The sequence below is a fragment of the Scomber japonicus genome, chromosome 7 (genome assembly GCF_027409825.1).
Source record: "Scomber japonicus isolate fScoJap1 chromosome 7, fScoJap1.pri, whole genome shotgun sequence".
Lineage (NCBI taxonomy): Eukaryota > Metazoa > Chordata > Actinopteri > Scombriformes > Scombridae > Scomber > Scomber japonicus.
The window spans coordinates 10,527,721-10,545,964 of NC_070584.1; the positions used below are offsets into that span (position 1 = coordinate 10,527,721).

General features: G+C 39.5%; 4 protein-coding genes across 4 annotated transcripts; 3 read left to right on the forward strand and 1 right to left on the reverse strand.

Annotated features, from left to right (window-relative positions):
- Positions 1-187: 187 nt before the first annotated feature.
- On the forward strand, positions 188-2,692 carry pigx (phosphatidylinositol glycan anchor biosynthesis, class X). Its single transcript, XM_053322312.1, has 6 exons — positions 188-347; positions 732-822; positions 906-1,041; positions 1,193-1,406; positions 2,018-2,118; positions 2,235-2,692. The coding sequence occupies exons 1-6, from the start codon at positions 284-286 to the stop codon at positions 2,370-2,372; spliced, it is 744 nt and encodes a 247-aa protein (XP_053178287.1). The 5' UTR covers positions 188-283; the 3' UTR covers positions 2,373-2,692.
- Positions 2,693-4,107: 1,415 nt separating this feature from the next.
- On the forward strand, positions 4,108-11,027 carry pak2b (p21 protein (Cdc42/Rac)-activated kinase 2b). Its single transcript, XM_053322146.1, has 15 exons — positions 4,108-4,368; positions 5,327-5,697; positions 5,818-5,924; positions 6,079-6,229; positions 6,419-6,450; positions 6,540-6,653; positions 6,814-6,946; positions 7,039-7,102; positions 7,545-7,593; positions 7,964-8,076; positions 8,215-8,332; positions 8,440-8,539; positions 8,666-8,862; positions 9,624-9,761; positions 9,920-11,027. Exons 2-15 carry the CDS (start codon positions 5,508-5,510, stop codon positions 10,004-10,006), a joined length of 1,593 nt encoding a protein of 530 aa, XP_053178121.1. The 5' UTR covers positions 4,108-4,368; positions 5,327-5,507; the 3' UTR covers positions 10,007-11,027.
- Positions 11,028-11,342: 315 nt separating this feature from the next.
- rpp21 (ribonuclease P 21 subunit) lies at positions 11,343-13,385 on the forward strand. The gene is made up of 5 exons (XM_053322471.1): positions 11,343-11,592; positions 11,716-11,816; positions 12,372-12,454; positions 12,671-12,805; positions 13,014-13,385. The coding sequence occupies exons 1-5, from the start codon at positions 11,536-11,538 to the stop codon at positions 13,103-13,105; spliced, it is 468 nt and encodes a 155-aa protein (XP_053178446.1). The 5' UTR covers positions 11,343-11,535; the 3' UTR covers positions 13,106-13,385.
- Positions 13,386-13,423: 38 nt separating this feature from the next.
- On the reverse strand, positions 13,424-15,259 carry aqp12 (aquaporin 12). Its single transcript, XM_053322470.1, has 3 exons — positions 14,573-15,259; positions 13,796-13,912; positions 13,424-13,707 (listed from the first exon to the last, which is right to left on the reverse strand). Exons 1-3 carry the CDS (start codon positions 15,165-15,167, stop codon positions 13,580-13,582), a joined length of 840 nt encoding a protein of 279 aa, XP_053178445.1. The 5' UTR covers positions 15,168-15,259; the 3' UTR covers positions 13,424-13,579.
- Between the last annotated feature and the right edge of the window lie 2,985 nt (positions 15,260-18,244).

Sequence of the window (18,244 nt, forward strand, 5' to 3'; positions counted from 1 at the left end):
GACCTGCTGTTTTAATGGTTTATATTATTATCTTGCGCTACAGTCTCCGTCTTACATTTGACATTTGTCTTTTTTACTGAAACGTTATTTCAGCACAAATGTATACTTATGCACTTATACTCTTTTTAGTCCGGCGTCACCGCAGCTACCCTAGAACTACAAAAGGGTCCTTCAAGACAAACTTCCGCAAACAATTCAAAGGAGAGCAGCAGATATTTTTCACCATATGAAGAGGAAAAAACAGGCTTTAAAAGGCTGATTTAAAGTCACTATTACCCCTTTGATGTATCTTGTACTGTTTTCTGTGTTGGCCTGTTTACTGACATGTCATTGTTTGGTCGAAAAGGGTAAGGGATACTTTTAAACTTCCGAGCTGAAATAATAATACTCAGTATAATAACATAGCAATGATAATGACTTTTTCTGCCATCAAAACCTTGAACTTTGCAAAGTTTCTGTCCAATGCAAAACGTGACGTGTCTTTCCTCTTACTACTAAGCATAAAGAAAGAAGGGTGACAGGAAGGATTCAGTTTAGAAGTACATGTGAAACAGCACATCATCTTGGGTGGATATTAAATTGTGGTTTTGCTGTTTAGCCAAAGAATGCATCTGATGACAAACATAGCTGCATCCATCCAGCGTCTTTATATTTAGTCATTAGTCATGTATGTGGTTTTGTGCTCTGTGTAGTCTTGTGGTCTTGACCGATGCATCAAACTCATTTTACAGGCGAGGAGAATGAGAACCACTGTGGTTTCCTGAAACAGGGGCGTGAAACTACATCAGTGTCCGTAGAGATCAGCAACAAAGGTTTTCACAGGTATAGACCGTGTGGCAAAATAAACATCTTCGAGGCTAGTGGATGAGTATCGTGAGTAATGATTTCTGTGTTATATGTTTCAGAGATGTGGTAACCACTGTGGAGCTCAGCCCTGATGGGCTCAGTGGTGTCACAGTTTTGCTGGTTCACAGATGGCCCAGTGGTGTCTACGTTGATCCATACCAGCTTGCATCCCTAAGAGATCACAGTGATTGGCAGGTAACACTCTTCTAATCGCTCATGTAACAAACAACTGAGCAGAAACATCATATAATATTTTTGTCAGGATAAATGTGTCAAACCACAATCATGTGTACTATGTAATGTATTCATATATTAACCGGACTGTTTATGTATTTATCTCTGTTAGATATTACTAGATTCAGCCATTGACCTAGAGGTGCCTGCTCACAAGACTTCAGGATTTGTCACCTATGTGTATCCCACCCTCAATGAACAAACCCCTGGATTGATAAAAGTATCAATTCCAATACATGGCCGCTATCATGAGCCCTCATTTGTTGGGGAAACTTTCACATCTGTTCAAATAGAACCTCCAGAACTGCTGCTGCGGACAGAAAAATGTAAGTGTGTATTCTAGTAGTCATGTACTGGTATGTCTCCCTTCTCAGAAAGAAGTAACCAGAAATGTTTATTACATAACTCCAAAGTTTCCTGCTGCCAAACCAACATTTTTACTCCTTCACAACATGCTGTGACTTTAGGATCCAATTCAGACAGCTGTAAAAGGAAGTTAAAATACCTGATCATCCTTCTGATTAAGATTTACTTTAAAAGAGAAATGCTACTTGATAACTGAAGTGGATCATTATTATTACAGTATGGAAAGCCACTAGTTCATAAGTGTTTTAAGCTCAGATATAGTGCTAAATGGGTTGGCACATTTGATTGTTTTTTCCTCCAAATCTGTGAATTTATATTATAAGGAACTCACAACTCTAAAAGATATGATCACCTGATGTCATGATTGAAAGGTTATTAATAGTGATTAAACTGATCCTAATGTGTGTAGCTTTTTTGATTTTTTTATATCTAAATCTTTTATATCTTAATCTTTTATATTATATCTTAATATCATTTATTCATATTTTCCTCTCATGTCTAAGAAAAATGGAGCTGACGGAAACCAGGAAATGAATGTTTACCGTAATCTAAATCTCTTTTCTCCTCTTAGGTACACAGCTGAACGACTTAAAGCCTCATACAGTCGTGGACGCCCCCTGTGCTGCTGACAATTCAAGCACATGTCGTTGGGTTAAAATCCAGCATCAGCAGGTGGTTTTCTAGAATTGACATCAAAATCTTACATGGAAAAAGTATAACTTTTATTGATACTAATTCTCTGTTTTTCTTTTTCCCTTTTCACTCAAAAAACATCTTCTATCCTGTAGGAGAGCAGCTATGTGAGTTTACAGTTACCGGTTGGCGACGGGTCTTTGGTGACGCATGTATGTGGAGGAACTCTTCTAGTCACAATGATCTGCTGTGCTGCACTTTCCAAATTCATATTGAAACATCAAATCGTTTAAAACAGTGATGGTCAGTTTGAGATGTTAAGTTTAAAAGTGTTCAACATGTATTAAATTCAACAGAATCCAGATAACTCAGGTAGTGTGTTTCTTAGGACCAGCTACGGTTAAGCAAACATTTATTTTAGTTACTACTTTTTTTGTACAACAGTGACCATTCTTATAATCCTGACTCTGAAGTCAGAATAAAGCCCAGAACATACTGAAAGATAGTTTATTTACTTAGTGTGACGCACTTAACTCAAGAGCGTCTCCTGTCACCACCTTTCACAATGTTAGGAAATCCTTTATCCCAACGGCAAACAATGTTTTACATATAAAAAAAATGTTTACTCATTCTGTTATGTGTGCTCTGTGGTGATTTTTGTCTTGATGAGCCAAGGACATGTTCCATCTTGTATTAACAATGAAATTTTCCTCTATTTGGTCTGACTTCTGCCAAAGAGATAGGAAAGTATAACTACGGGGTCATAAAACTGCATATCACCATAGATACAGCTGGTAAGAAATTAGTGAAGTAATGATACTCTGCCCCATGGCACCTCCTCTACAAAATACTTTATTTTGAGACACTGCATTCAAAAGTTGCTCATTGGTTATGTAAATAAAACTGCTGGAAATGTGTATAACAGGTGATGCTAACAATGATAGTATCTGATGACATTTTTCTTAGTGGAAGTTTGCCCAAATCTACAAGAAAGTTATATATCATTGTCAGCTACAGAGCATGAATGATATGGAATACATATATATCATAGTAATTGAACCTTCTTTAACTTGTTCAGTGTAGTGGTATACGTTCCTGGGCAGCTACACATTGTTCAACCTGCAGCCTAAAAAATAAAGAGTCAAGAGTGTGAATAAGCATGAACATCATATAGCTTTATTACAGAGCTGGATCAAGCTGGTATAGAATACGTATTAATGATACTTTCTGACAATAACAGTAACACGATTTTTCCAACCATGAAGCTATCTAACGAGGAAATGACAGGAAACTGGATGTTAAGGGGTTACAACACCTATAACATACTTTTCATGGTTGGCAAATCACCTGTTAAATTGTCTAGTTCAGTGTTTCTAGAAGGGGTTCCAGATACTCCCCAGCAAAAATGTTCACTATAATTTCATTCACAAGTGAAATAATGACATATGTATGACTGTTTGGTCATGGGTTTCATACACTGCCTGCAATAAAACATCTAAAAGCAAAAATATTATCAGATGGAGGACTCTGGACAAAATCTTATCAGGTGTTTTCATGTCACATCCATGGTAATGGGTGACAAGATCTTCCAGTGGGCAGTCTCTATTTCAGAGATTACACTGTGAGAAATCTGACATATACTGCTAAAATTTAGACAATACAATTGTGTATTATTCATAATCTGGAAATGACCACTTTATGTTGATTGGCCATGAACAGGATTATTAATCCCATCAGTTTGCTGTGTGAGTACCTCAGCAGGGCCTTGGTTTCACACTAACAGCCTCCAGCTGATTAAAAACGTAAATGTGATCATTCAGCAGTCTCCTCTTCATAGACTATACATGTTGAACTACATTACCTAAGATGCTTTTCGACTGAACTAACTTCCAGTTCTGAAGTTTCAGCAGCTTTTTTCAACGAAGATCAGAAACGTGTAATTACATCTCGGAGTGTTGTCAGTGAAGCTCTGCAGACTGGACTGTAATTTCTGGACACGGATAATAGACAACCTCACACACCATTCATCTGAAACATTGATTGAATAGGCTTGGGCTGGGTCGTGTAGTTCCGCTTCCCCCTCGCCATAGCGGAATTACCCAAGGGCCGAGCAGATAGAAGAAAAGTTGCACTGTAAATAGTTGTAGTCACATTTTTTTTACTAAGTTATTTGTACGCGCTGCGTACTAATCAAGGCCCCATGTTTCAGAGGAAGTACTTTTAACGGGTTTACCGACGTTTTCCAAACCGTGGAGGAGGATCAATCCCAGCTGTGTTCAAGTTTAACTGGTGTGTGAGTGTCCGGTGCGTCGTCTCCGCTAAGTTAGCCTGCAATAAAGCTGCTTTCTGCTGGATAGTTTGCTGCTTTGCAAACCTCCGTACTGCTGTTTAAACCATCTCTTGGCACAGTTCATGTATCGGGTGTAAACCTTGTACCCTGGGTGTCAGACTAGTTAGTTGTAGCTGAGCGCTTATACCGCAGAACTGCAAACGTAAGTGTAGCTTGTCGTGCTAACGTTAGCCTGCTAGCCGCCCCTGTTGTTACCTTTTTTGAAGGGCATTTTTTAATAGGCATGAGGGCAGAAACACCGTTATATGGGATAATGTGAGCTACAAATCGAAATGGGGATAATTTTTAATCCATACAATAAGCAATACAGTGTCAGCATTTCATTCTTGAATCAAGTGCGCCGGGAGTAAGTTGGCGTAAGTTGCATTATCCGTTATTGACTGGTCTGTGCTGGTGTTCAGAGACACAAAAGAGACACTCCACAGCTAGCTGGAAATGCTCTCAACGCTACTAAGGATTGTACCACAGTTTCAGAGGGGACAGTTGGCCAAAATAAGCTTTGTTTAGTCTTCCCCTTAGCTTGAAATGTTGTAGTCCCTGCTCTCTGCCCCTTCATTAGTCACACATTAACATATGGTTTGTTGTTATGCTTCAGTTGAGTCACCTTCTTTATCACTCTGTGGGTGGTATCTGAGTAATAACTTGTGGTGCTTTGCAAATATTGATGTTTTCTTCTCAGTGCTATAATGATGTAACTGAGAAGAGTTCAGATTGTATTTTGTGTTTTCTCTGCACCACACTTTTGTATATCCCCCCAATATAATATACTCTCCTGTGCTTCAGTAGTTTTTTAATGTAGGAGAAGGAAGATCCTGATTATTTATGACTGCATCTTGCGGTGTTTGTTTTCTTACCATAATATCTTTATGGTCATGCTAATGTCTCATTCCCTTCCAGGTACTTTCTCTTCTGCCATCACTTTCTGAACATCCTCCTGTAGTGCATGAGCACACCCGTGCCTCCTGCTGATGTGAGCGCTGTCTCCCTCCCCTCTCTGTTTGTCACCCTCTCCATCCTCACCCGCCGTGGTCCCCTACCCTGTCAAGACACCCTGTGAGGTTCGCAACGCCTTAGAGCAATGTGTGATAACGGAGACCCTGAGGATAAACCCCCAGCCCCCCCGGTCAGGATGAGCAGTACCATCTTTAGTACTGGCTCTGGCAAAGACTCGCTCTCAGCCAACCACAGCTCCAAACCGCTGCCTTCTGTCCCTGAGGAGAGGAAACCTCGCAACAAGATCATCTCAATCTTCTCTGGGGCTGAAAAAGGTGAGATGGAGGGTTCAAAGATACAAACGTCTAAGTATGCCTTCTTGAAGATACAAAGCAAATTAAGTTGTGTATTAGTGTAATCGTGTGTCTTTTCAACAAGGTTTTGGTTTCTTTCAGGTGGTAGAAAGAAAGACAGAGACAAAGAGCGACCGGAGATCTCACCGCCTTCAGATTTTGAACACACCATACATGTCGGGTTTGATGCTGTCACAGGGGAGTTCACTGTGAGTTTTTTTCTTTTTCTTTTTTTTTTTCTTCCACCAATCCCTTGCTGATAAACACTTGACTACTGACCAAAACACATGGTTACATTTATTACTCATTCTGTATTATCCTCACATTTTGACACCATCTTTGTTGTCCTCCTGCCGTGCACAGGGTATGCCAGAGCAATGGGCTCGACTACTCCAGACCTCAAACATCACCAAGTCAGAGCAGAAGAAAAACCCGCAGGCTGTGCTCGACGTCCTTAAGTTCTACGACTCCACAGGCAACGGTCGTCAGAAGTACCTCAGCTTCTCATCTTCTGGTAAAGCTTTATGTTTGTTTGGGGAAACTTCAGCTTTTTTCATTCCAGTGGATGAAATGGGTCTTGCTTGTGGGTAAATTACTTGCAAATAAATAACAACCAAAAATGTATTGGTTTTCCTAAAGAGAAGCCTCTTTGTCCTTTAAATAAGACCCTTTCAGATCAACATTTTTTTTTTTTCATTCACAGAAAAAGATGCATTCACTCCAGGGCCACAGTCTGTAAGTATTTCAGTACTGATGAAAAGCACATACTATTTTTCTGTTTTGTCATATAAAGTGCACCAACCTTTTCTTTCGCTTTTAAATAGCCTGTCAAAAAAGGCACTGAGCCCTCATCTCCAATTATCAAAGACATCGATGATGATGACGATGATGAAACTCCTCCTCCTATTGTGGCACCAAGACCAGAACACACAAAGAGTGTAAGTTCCCTGTCTTGTGTAAGCTTGACAGCTTAATGGTCTTTTTTGGATTTCTTCTGCAACCTTTTTTTTTTTTCATATATCCCTTTTTTATATGTTGCGCTCCAGATTTTATTCTGTATTTGATTGTCTTTGGTTATTGTTTTGGTATGTTGTGCAGGTGTATACTCGCTCTGTTATCGACCCTATCCCTGCTCCGAGCACGTGTCCAGACGGAGATGCAGCCTCCAAGGCTGCAGACAGACAGAAAAAGAAGGGCAAGATGTCAGATGAGGAGATCATGGACAAACTGAGTAAACCTCATTTATATGACGGATACATTATCGCAACAATACAGCAGATTAAATCAATTCTTTTACACATGTGACTGTTCTCTCATTTACAGGGACTATAGTTAGCATTGGAGATCCTAAGAAGAAGTACACCAGATATGAAAAAATTGGCCAGGGGTGAGTACTGAAGCATCAATTAATAATAACAATGATAACAGCAATAATAATAATGATAATGATAATAAGGCCTTTATTTTCTCAACAAAATATGGGACATTTTTGTTTCAAAATTACATTTTTTAAGTACTTAAGTCTGACCACAATTTACTCGCACGTGGATAATATTGACTTTACTGAATATTGATCATCATATCCTAACTTTTCAGTCTTGTAAAGCTGAATATGTTCTGGTTTAACAGTTGACAACTAGCTTTGTGAGACTGATTTAAGTCAGTTTTAGTGAAACCAGATAGTTCAACAAAACCTTGTCAGTACTGAATAGACCTTGAGTCTTCCTAGTGAAAGTTGGGTTGAGTCAGTAACACACAAAGCCTTGTGTAATACTTCATACAGTAAACTGAGTGGACTTTTTGTAGTAAATGTTTCATCTCTCTCACAGTGCATCAGGAACAGTATTCACCGCCATTGATGTTGCCACAGGACAGGAGGTAAATAGTGATTAAGGGATGAATGAGGAGATGTGGAGACTGTTATAAGACTAACCACAGACACAGCAGGATAAAGTAGACACACATAAGGACAGAAAGTATTTAAGTGACAGAAACTTTTTACAGAGATATTTTTTTTATCTTACGGTTAGTTTGATGTTTCAGCATCTGCATGGGACGGATTTAAATGTTTAAGATATATAATAAAGACTACTAAACAATCAACACATTGTAGTTAATAGTAAGCATAAACACAACACCTGAAAATGTATAACACACAGACCAGCAGTCATAGTGAAGAGAAATTAAAAAAATAAATGAGCTATTTAAATTGTAAACATGGTACTTAATCAGAACTGTTTTTCTACAGGTCGCCATTAAACAGATCAACCTACAAAAGCAGCCAAAGAAGGAGCTGATCATCAACGAGATTCTGGTGATGAAGGAATTGAAGAACCCCAACATTGTCAACTTTTTAGACAGGTAAGAGTGAAAATAAACCTGCACCGTCACAGCTTCTGTAAAATTATGATTATGATCAATTATAGAAACGCCTTGATGGATTAGATGAATATAATGCTTGGACCATTATGTGACAGTGTATTTGTGTTTGTATGTCAGTTTCCTGATGGGCGAGGAGCTGTTTGTGGTGATGGAGTATCTGGCCGGAGGCTCACTGACAGACGTGGTAACAGAAACCTGTATGGACGAGGCCCAGATAGCTGCTGTTTGCCGAGAGGTACACTGCACTCTTTGCAAACAGGCTCATATGAAAGAAGTCAAAGTGAAACAAAAACTGAACTCTCAATAACTTACCTCCCTCTGTCACCTTTCCCGTTCCTACAGTGTTTACAAGCTTTGGAATTCCTTCATGCGAACCAGGTCATCCACAGAGACATTAAAAGTGACAATGTGTTACTGGGGATGGATGGCTCTGTCAAGCTTAGTAAGTCCTGCACTGTTGTCATCACTCTTTTGCTTGATTGTAATGCCTTTTCATAGTAACCAAGGAATTACTCTCCTCTTCTCTTTCCTTCTCTCCTCTCCTCTATTCTACTCTTCTCTCCAACAGCCGATTTTGGCTTCTGTGCCCAGATCACTCCAGAGCAGAGCAAACGCAGCACCATGGTCGGCACGCCATACTGGATGGCTCCTGAGGTGGTGACCAGAAAGGCTTATGGGCCTAAAGTAGACATTTGGTCACTGGGCATTATGGCCATTGAGATGGTTGAAGGAGAGCCCCCCTACCTGAACGAGAACCCACTACGAGTGAGTGAAGAGCATTTTCTATCTTCTTGGTTAAATGAGCTTTAGTATAGCATGGGGAAGTGTGTCTGTCCTTTTTATTTAAGTGTTACTTATTTCCAAAACTTTGATGCAAACTCTCCCATTTAAAGAATCTGAGAACATTTAGGTTCACATAAAGTGTAACATAGTGGTGAAACAATTTTAAAATATCTCAAAAACTTAGTGTTTATCAAAGAATATCATAAAGTGCATGAGTCAACACAAAAACAGGACAAAAGTGAAGGTTTGTCCTACTCTCTACATGCACTAACAACAACATTCAAGGAATAAACCAGGCATGTCACAGTTCACCAATTGTTAGCTGCAGATGTCAAGACACACATTTCAGTCCAGTTTCTTTAACTGAATCACTTCCTGTCACCTCTGTGGCTTCTTTATGGTCTTGTTGTGCATGAATATGATTGTGTTCTGCTTTTTGCTGCCTTAGTGAACATTAATCTCCTCCCATTCATTTTATATTAAACACACTGCTCTACATCAGTTCACATTGCATGTTAAACACATTGCCTCTTTCATGTGAACACACTTAAATCTGGTTTAGAAAATTCTTATCCAACAGTCAATTACCTATTAATCACCTATGTTGGTTGTGAGGATTACTTATGTCATTAAAAGCTATATCATAGGAAAGGATTTTGTCATCTGCTGCAACAGAGTTATTTCCTGAAATTAGATTTCACAACTCTCTATCTTCCTTTCTCTCATCTCTTTGTCTTTGGCAGGCATTATACCTGATTGCCACTAACGGCACCCCCGAGCTTCAGAACCCAGAAAAGCTGTCTCCAGTGTTCAGAGATTTCCTCAACCGTTGTCTGGAAATGGACGTAGAGAAGAGAGGCGGAGGGAAAGAGCTGTTGCAGGTTAATAACTCCTCCTGTTATTGGCTTTCTTTTTTCTTTCCTTTAATTAAAATTGAATGGTTCAGTGTTTTAATTACATTTGCTTTGTAGTTGATTCAATCATTTCCTCCTTTCCCCCTCCTTCTCTTGTCTCTGCTGATCTTTGTCGTCATATGCAGCATCCGTTCCTGAAGCTGGCGAAGCCCCTCTCCAGTCTCACACCTCTCATCCTGGCAGCCAAGGAGGCCATGAAGGGCAATCGTTAGCTGATGAAACTAGTGACCCTGCCTTCCCATGCTGTGCACAGATATGTGCCAACCATTTAGATTTTGTGCCAGACAATAGGCTGAGAGTGATTCGCCACTCTTGATGCACCAGCCTTATAAGCCCTGACAAACCTCACTGTGAAGAAGACCAAAAATATAGAGCACAACCCCACCGCTGTCCATATGAACTCTACTCTCACTCAGACGTCAGAAGACAAGTCAAACTAAAGTGCTTAGTTTCAAAGTCAGGCGTAGTTATTTTGTAAACAGATCTCCTGGTGACAAGTTAGGGCTAGGCTTGTATTTAACTTGGAATGAAGAAGATGCCTAGTTCTGTTTAGTTTTTTAATCAACTGCCTTAAACAAATGCAAAATGTTGCCTAATGTATTGTTGATTGTGTCAGTGTTTCTTTTCCCATGATTTTTACTACCTTTGTAATTTACCTTTTCAGCTTGTCAGTGTCTTAGTTATTTTGATACTTGAATTTCATATGTGTTCCCCTTTCTTGTTATATAATGGGTCTCATTCAACGAACACTTTCATCGACTCATGTTTTTATGGACATTTATCCGACCACTTTTATAGGAAACATTTCAGTGCTTTGGTCATCATGAGCATGTGTTTGTGATCGTGTCAATGACTTTCTTTGATTGTCACACCCTACAGACCTACTGTACCAGTTCTTCCCCCCCCCCCCGTATCATTAGTCTCCTGATACCAGAGGTGCACCTTACAGGCAAAATAAAATGTTAGATTGACAGGGTTTCTACTTTCTTCTCTATTGTTATTAAAAATGAGTATTGTATGTTGAACTCTGTCCTTTGTGTTCTTCTGGACTTAACAAATGCGCTTTCCCATGTGTATATTGTGTACTTAATTAGTTGTTTGTTTTTAAAAACTGGCCATATCATACTGGCTAGTTATCGAAGGCTGGTAAAGACAATTTGTTGACTGTTTTTATTTTTCTGAACGACTAACAACCTTGTCTGTGCACACAAATAAATGCAACTGTTCTTGCTTTTGTGATTTGGGTGTGAAAGTGATTGGTGTGCAGTAATATCCTCTTTAAGTTAATAACTTTTTCATTATAGACTGCATGTTTCCAGAGTTTGTTTATTTTACAATAACTGGATCCTTCGTAATGCAGATCCAAGTTCAGTCTGTGACAGAGCCCCAGGTGGCTTTATCTTGAAGTGTTGACAGTCACGTGTGAGTTGGTTTGCGCTTTTATTCTGAAGCGTTGCCCCGGAAGTGGAATAGTTCTCGTGAGATTGGTCATTTTAATCCAAACAATAATCTTTCCACAACCCTAAAATATGCATGTTTTTTGCGCCCATACATAAGCAGACATTAATGACAGCGTCTTCACTTTATAAAAAAAATATTATTTTGTACAACACGCACAATTAAGAAACAATTTGTATAAATCTCGCGAGAGGTTGGCAGATCTAGGATAAACCATGCGACCAGGAGACTATCAGAGAGACTAGAAAACTCTAACTGTGACTTTTTGAAAGCTTTGTGTGAAATGGCAGGGCAACTAAAAGACAAAGAAGCTTACCAGCGACTAAACTATCTGTACCAGGTAAGAAATGAAAAGTTAATGTAAGTGAATCGCCTTTTTAGATGCCAGCGACGTGGCTAACATGCTCACTAACCATCTAGCTAACCAGGTATTTAATGACTTTACGGTTTTATCTCTTCACAGGCTGCACATTGTGTTTTATCCCAAAACCCGGAAAATGTAGAGTTGGCTCGTTTCTACTGCTTCACCCAGAAGACCATAGCAAGACGTTTAGTTCTTAGACAGTAAGTAAAGTCGTTTGTTGGGCTGGTGGTTGTCTAAATGATGTTGCTGGTGCTTTCCATAGAGTTACTTATGTCAAGTATTTTCATGTAGAGCAATATGTTTGGTTGTGTTTATATTTTCATTGCTGCACAGTGTCTCATGAAAAAGAATGTAGCTAATCAAACCTATTTGGTAACATTTAATTATTATTGGGGGGGGGGGGGGGGTGTCACGTCACAGGTCACAGGTCACAATAGATTTTATAGTTTTCTTCATACCAGTACCAACCATCCAACCTCTGATAGTTACTGTTGAGTTACTTGAGTCTGGTGATAGTAAGACACATGTATACTTTAATTCTGCTGAAATACTTATATGTACATCAAATGTGTGTTAATCCACAGCTGAATATATTCTGTTTCAGTTAGGTTTGATTAAAAACTGTTGTGCTAAAAAAAATACTGAGATTGCTATCAGTCTGTTTTTTGACAACTTGAAAAATATAAAATAACACCAGTCCTTTTATTTCTCATCTATCTATGCATAGTTTTCAACAACTGTTTATTTTATTGCAGGGACCCATCAGTGAAAAGAACATTATGCAAGAAGTGTTGCTCATTGCTCATCCCTGGTGTAACTGCTACAACAAGACAAAGAAGTAAGTCAGTTTGCTATTTACATTCCCATGTTATCTTGGTTTAGATACTGAATGTAATTATAATATTAATGCTAAAAATGTTTTTTAAGACTATTCACCTTTCTTTCTTTCTTTCTTTCTTTCTTTCATTCTTTTTAATTAATTTGAAAGAAAGACATTCAGAGACACATTATCTGTTTAACTCCCTAACCAGCCTTTTTTGACTCTGTTTCATAGGAAAAAATAGAAAGACTCGCTTCACTGTAGTGAAATGTCTCCTTTGTGGGCAGAGCAAAACATTACTGAATAATCCAGATTATTGCCTGTGGGTAGACCGACCCGAGGCCCAGCTACAGCAACAGAAGCAGCCAGGTAACCTCAACTCAACACTACATACCAATATTAACAAAGGAGGGTTTCCATACACATACTGTGACTGGTTAAATAACAAACAACCTCCACTGAAGAAACAATATATGAAGTGTTAATGAACTGTTAAACTGGCTGTACAATGCACATTTTCATTACCTCCTGTTGTTAAATAAATCTGTACTAACCATTATTATTTATTCTTTCTCAGATCGAGGCCCCTCTGTTAAAAATCAGCCGAAAGACTCAGATCCTGATAAGTCTGCATCTTCTACACCAAGTACGAGTACTGCTGGGACATAACCGGACAACCCTCTCCTGAGTGTCAAATACTGGATGCAACTGATGTGTAGCTTTGTTATATATTTTATAAATTGAAGGAACTAGTCTGTTTTCCATGAATTCTCTGTAGCTGATTTAGTTTTTTTGGCTTCTGTGAGATCATTTTTTATCTGCAGCTTGTATTGCTGTTCATCAAAATGTGTTGTTCTGGGTGCTGCCACCATGTGGCATCGTACACCTGGTGGATTAATAGGAAGACATGTTTGTGAAAGTGGTGGCCTTAAAGAAAAGTGGATTGGGACTTGGTCTTTATTTTATTGAAAACAGCTGACAAGAATGGAACAAGTAAAATACTTTATTTTTCTTCCAAAGATCTTTTTTTTTTCTGTACAGGCTTGAATCACTGAAAGTAAATATCTGATTTTACCACTGGCCATTTGTTGTCAAGTACTTTCCTAAAGGGTTGATTTATAAAACAGAGAGAGGCAATTTCTTTCACACTTTCTTCTTTTCTCCTTTGTCCCCCTTTGGCACTCTGAAACGAGTCTTCTGAAAATATAGAAGGTTCCTGGCAAAGATCCTTGGAATATGGCCCATGTACAAGATAAGAGCCAGCATCATGCCTAGAAAAAACACATACACATTCACTGTAACCAGAGTGTTCATGTATGCATAAAAGTGCCATGTATAATTCATTGTAATGTACTTTACCTGTGACAGGGCCCAGCCAGTAGACCACTGCATACTCTTTTAAGGTAAATCCAGGACAGTGAAAGGTGAGGCCGTAGGCTAAGGATGGATTCATGTAAGCTGAGGTGTAGCCACTGGCTGGAAAATGGAAAGCCAAGTTTATGTTAGTTATTAAATGACAGTTTAGTAGAAAATGTCCACAAGGCAAATAATTGAAGAATTGTGAAAAGTACCTATTTGCATAAGAACAAGAGAGACATATGGTTCAACACACACACAAACTCATAATTGAATATGTAAAAACATGTTATGAGTAGTGCATGTAGGTGTACTTTAGAAAAGGTGTATAATTAAGTACAACCTTGACCATGCTTGTGAAAGAGAACTGACAATGAAATACTATTCACTGAAAGGTTGATAGGCAATGAGCATACTCAACATGTAATAGTGTTCTTTAGCTGAATTCATAATCAGATGCATGATTGAGTTATTGATTCATGGAAGTGTGTGGACTAGGGAGTGGAACAAAAGGCAAAATTCTCAGTGCAGCTTGCATTAAGGTGAGTAGACACTGATCTCACTGAGCCATAACAAAGAGAGAAGTGTATCTGCTGCACTGATGTTCCACTATTGTTGTTTTTAATGTCTTTCATTTGCAAATGTTTTTTGTTCCAAAACTTTTCAGGAACTGTTCTGCACTGAATTCACTAATCAATAGTTTCTTTGTTAAAGTGGATTTTCAACCTTTTTTTTATTTTTTACTGAGCTAAAAAGGGGCCAGTTTCACATTAAACTTACCTATCTGAGACAGGAATGTGAGGAGGACAGCGATCAGGGGCACCCGGATCAGAGCAGATCTGCGTCTCAGGCTTAGGTGGACGAGGTGAAAGATGAGCGCACAGATACACTCAGTGAAAAAACCCTGCAGCAAAGAGACCAGCAGTGATGAGCTGCACTGGCTTGACATCAGGTTTTTGATCATGTGCATGTCTGTCAGCTCCAGGCCCCAGTAGAATGTAGCTGCAAGGAGGGCCAGGTGGGCCCCAAGAAACTGGGCTGCAACAGCGAGGAGAGTGGGCAGGGTGGTGGCCTCCAGCTGCAGGAACTTCAGCAGAACCAGGTTGGGATTCCCTGATGCACCACCACAGATGATGCCGTGGGTCAGCAGCAGCACAAACAGTATGGTCACAGTCACATCAGGACCCAAGCCCCCAGCCCACTGACCCACCTCCACAATGGTCTGCACCTCCAGCCAGCATCCCACCAGCATGAAAGAGGAGGCAAACTCTAACATGAAGCTAAACCGTGGCCATTTTTTAAGCAGTGCTCGGACCGAGGCTGCAAAAATGACACATGCCAGGAAGTATCCGAGAGATGCGTTCAGTCCAGACATGGCTCAGAGCAGATGTCCTCAGCTGTTTCTTTTCAGAAGGGAAATGAATGAGGGTTTTAGCTCAAGCCTGGGCTTTCTGTTTGACAACGTGGCACATATCTTATCAGACACGTCAGGTTTTTATCCCACAAACACCTGCCAAAATACACATGGACCCTTGCAAGGTCAGGTCAGAAAACTGGCCCTCATCTTGTGGTCTGTATGTATAATTAGATCACAGATATGCTTTGGTTAAAGTACTTTGGGTAATGCATATATTTTTAAGGAACTAGAAGAATAAATGGTTGATTCATAATATTTTGAATGACCCCACATACCCCTGCTGGATTCACAAATTTGCAGTTGGTAGATAAGTTTCACCAGGTGAACTGTTGCAAATGATAGTTTTTGGAATATGTCACAATTGCTAAATCATGAGAGAGACAAAACTGCGGCCTAATGTCTGAGACTTGTGTCCACCGGTTTAACCCTTAAACAGGCAACGTGCACCAGGAGATACAGACTCTTTAACCTTCGTGTTGTCCTCCCGGGTCCTTCCTCCCTTCCTTCCTTCATCTGTCCTTCCTTCCTTCCTTCCTTCCTTCCTTCCTTCCTTCCTTCCTTCCTTCCTTCCTTCCTTCCTTCCTTCCTCAGATCTAAGTTCAGCTGTTAGGGTAAATGTTCTCTCCTTCTGTCCTTTCTTCCTTCCTTCATCTGTCCTTCCTTTCTTCCCTCCTTCCTCCCTTCCTTCCTTCTTCCTCCCTTCCTTCCCTTCCTCCCTCCTTTCCTTCCTTCTTCCCTCCTTTCCTTCCTACCTTCCTTCTTCCTCCCTCCTTTCCTTCCTTCTTCCCTCCTTTCCTTCCTCCTTCCTTTCCTTCCTTCTTCCTCCCTTGCTTCCCTTCCTTCCTCCTTTCCTTCCTTCTTCCCTCCTTTCCTTCCTTCTTCCTCCCTCCTTCCTTTCCTTCCTTCTTCCTCCCTTCCTTCCCTTCCTTCCCTTCCTTCCCTTCCTCCCTCCTTTCCTTCCTTCTTCCCTCCTTTCCTTCCTCCTTCCTTCCTTCCCTTCCTTCCCTCCTTCCTTCCTTCCTTCCTTCCTTCCTTTAGGTGCAAATGACATAACTAGTAAGGCCTGTTTAAGGGTTAAATCAGTGTCGAGGATATACTGTATGGTATATGTAAGAATTATATTCTCATGGTAAGGGGAGGTTTCTGTAATGACAATCATCTTTTGCACACAACTTTTATCTTTTAGGGTTTTATTGAGAATAAAATGACAATTCAAATTCCCACATAAAGACCTATACTGTGTGAGGCTGCTGTCAATCAAATAGAAAATGAAAAGTCTTGACAAAATTATTAGCGTAATGTAGATTTGTTTCAAAAAGTTCACTGTTCTTGTTTTTCATTAAAATGGAGACTTAATGTAAACTATTGATTATTTAGGACTTTAAACTCCACAACCAACACATGGAAAATGGAAACAAAAAATATGAAGACCACTCTCTCTTTCAAGTACATTTTATTTGTTTCATAGGAGAGAATAAGAGGAATTTTCTCCAAATAGAGTTCTTTTTTGTTTTTTTTCTTCATCTCCTCCACCTGATGTCTCCATTGTGCCATTGTCTTCAGCCACTTTTCTTCCTTTTCATAATGGGTCTTCTGGGTGCTATTCATTAAGTGAATGACCCAGAACTTTTTCTCCTCCATCTTTCAGTATCCTGGTCCTTTTGTGCCTATAGGACAGAGGGACCATTATCCTCTCTGCTTGGCCAGGCTTGTCTTAAGGTTCATCCTCCTCAGAATGTTGGATATTTGAGAGATCTTTCAGTCTTCTCTTAGTTGACATCTCAACCTCAGGAATTTCTTTTTGGAGTGGAAATGTGTGGGCTGTAGGGTCATCTTTTCTCATCTGAGTTTGGTAAACCGCTCATCCTTCTCACCCATGAGCTGCTGTAACTTGAGCTAAGTGAGAACAGTAACGTCTGGATGCTGCTGATGGAAGTCCAGTCTGAAACCTGATGCCCTGACCTTTCACAACCTCCTCTGGGTCTTTAAAAGTGTAGTCTGAAAGATGTGGAAGCAGGGCCATGACCTCTCAATGAGAGCATCCTGAAACTGTGTCTAGAGTGACCTTGACCTCCACCTACTGAACAATATCTAGCTCCCGTTTTGGCTCATTTTAGCAGGGGATGGTTTATTTGATCAAGCTGCTGTTAGTGAACTGTGTAATCCACCTCTGTGCTTGCTGGCTTTCAATCACACTATCATGGGTTAGGGTTAGGCTTAGAGTAGAACAGGACCAGTTGTTAATGTTATTAGTAACACCTGTGTTTTTTTCCAATAAAGTCACTCAGGATTACATTTCTAAAATGTTTATGAGACTTTTTATCCCCTTTATTAGAAAAAAATGCATTTAAAAATCCAAATTTAATCAAAACTACACTCCAGTGATCAGAAATAAAGATTTGAATGGACTGTAATTGTTTCCTTTGATCAGATTAATGTGATGGTTGTAAATAAATGTGAGCCAAATTGAAGGGACTTTCTTTCTATCTATCTTTGATTCTGGCTGTTAAAGGTTAACCTCGTAAATGTACTCATGCCTGTCACCATCATACCATTTGTTACAACAAATTAGAAATGCACAGTTGATATTTACCATCATTTTAGCATTATTTCTGACAAGTGGGGCAAACTAACAGTTGCTTAGTGTTACATTACCATAAGTCTTTTTTTACCAACTTGATCTTACCACAGAGTAGCTAGCAAGCAATATAACATCCATGAATGCTAAAAACAGCAGATCTAAAAAGTCTAAGGAAATGCTATCAAATATTTGGATTAATACTGCGTCATGGTCTATTTGCTAGTAACATGGGTGAGTCATGTACTTGTGTATCAAAAAACGTATACAACTTACTATATTCTGACAAAAAACAAGAGTTTCTCAGTCCTAAAAGAGATTACCCAAAATGTTTTGTAACAAAAATGATGTAGGAAAGTCTCTAATATACTTTCATGCTTGTAGGCAATTGTCAGAGGGACAGAAAGCTTTTTGGCAGCATGCTGAAGCTGGCTTGGCATGTGTTTAGTTCAATGAA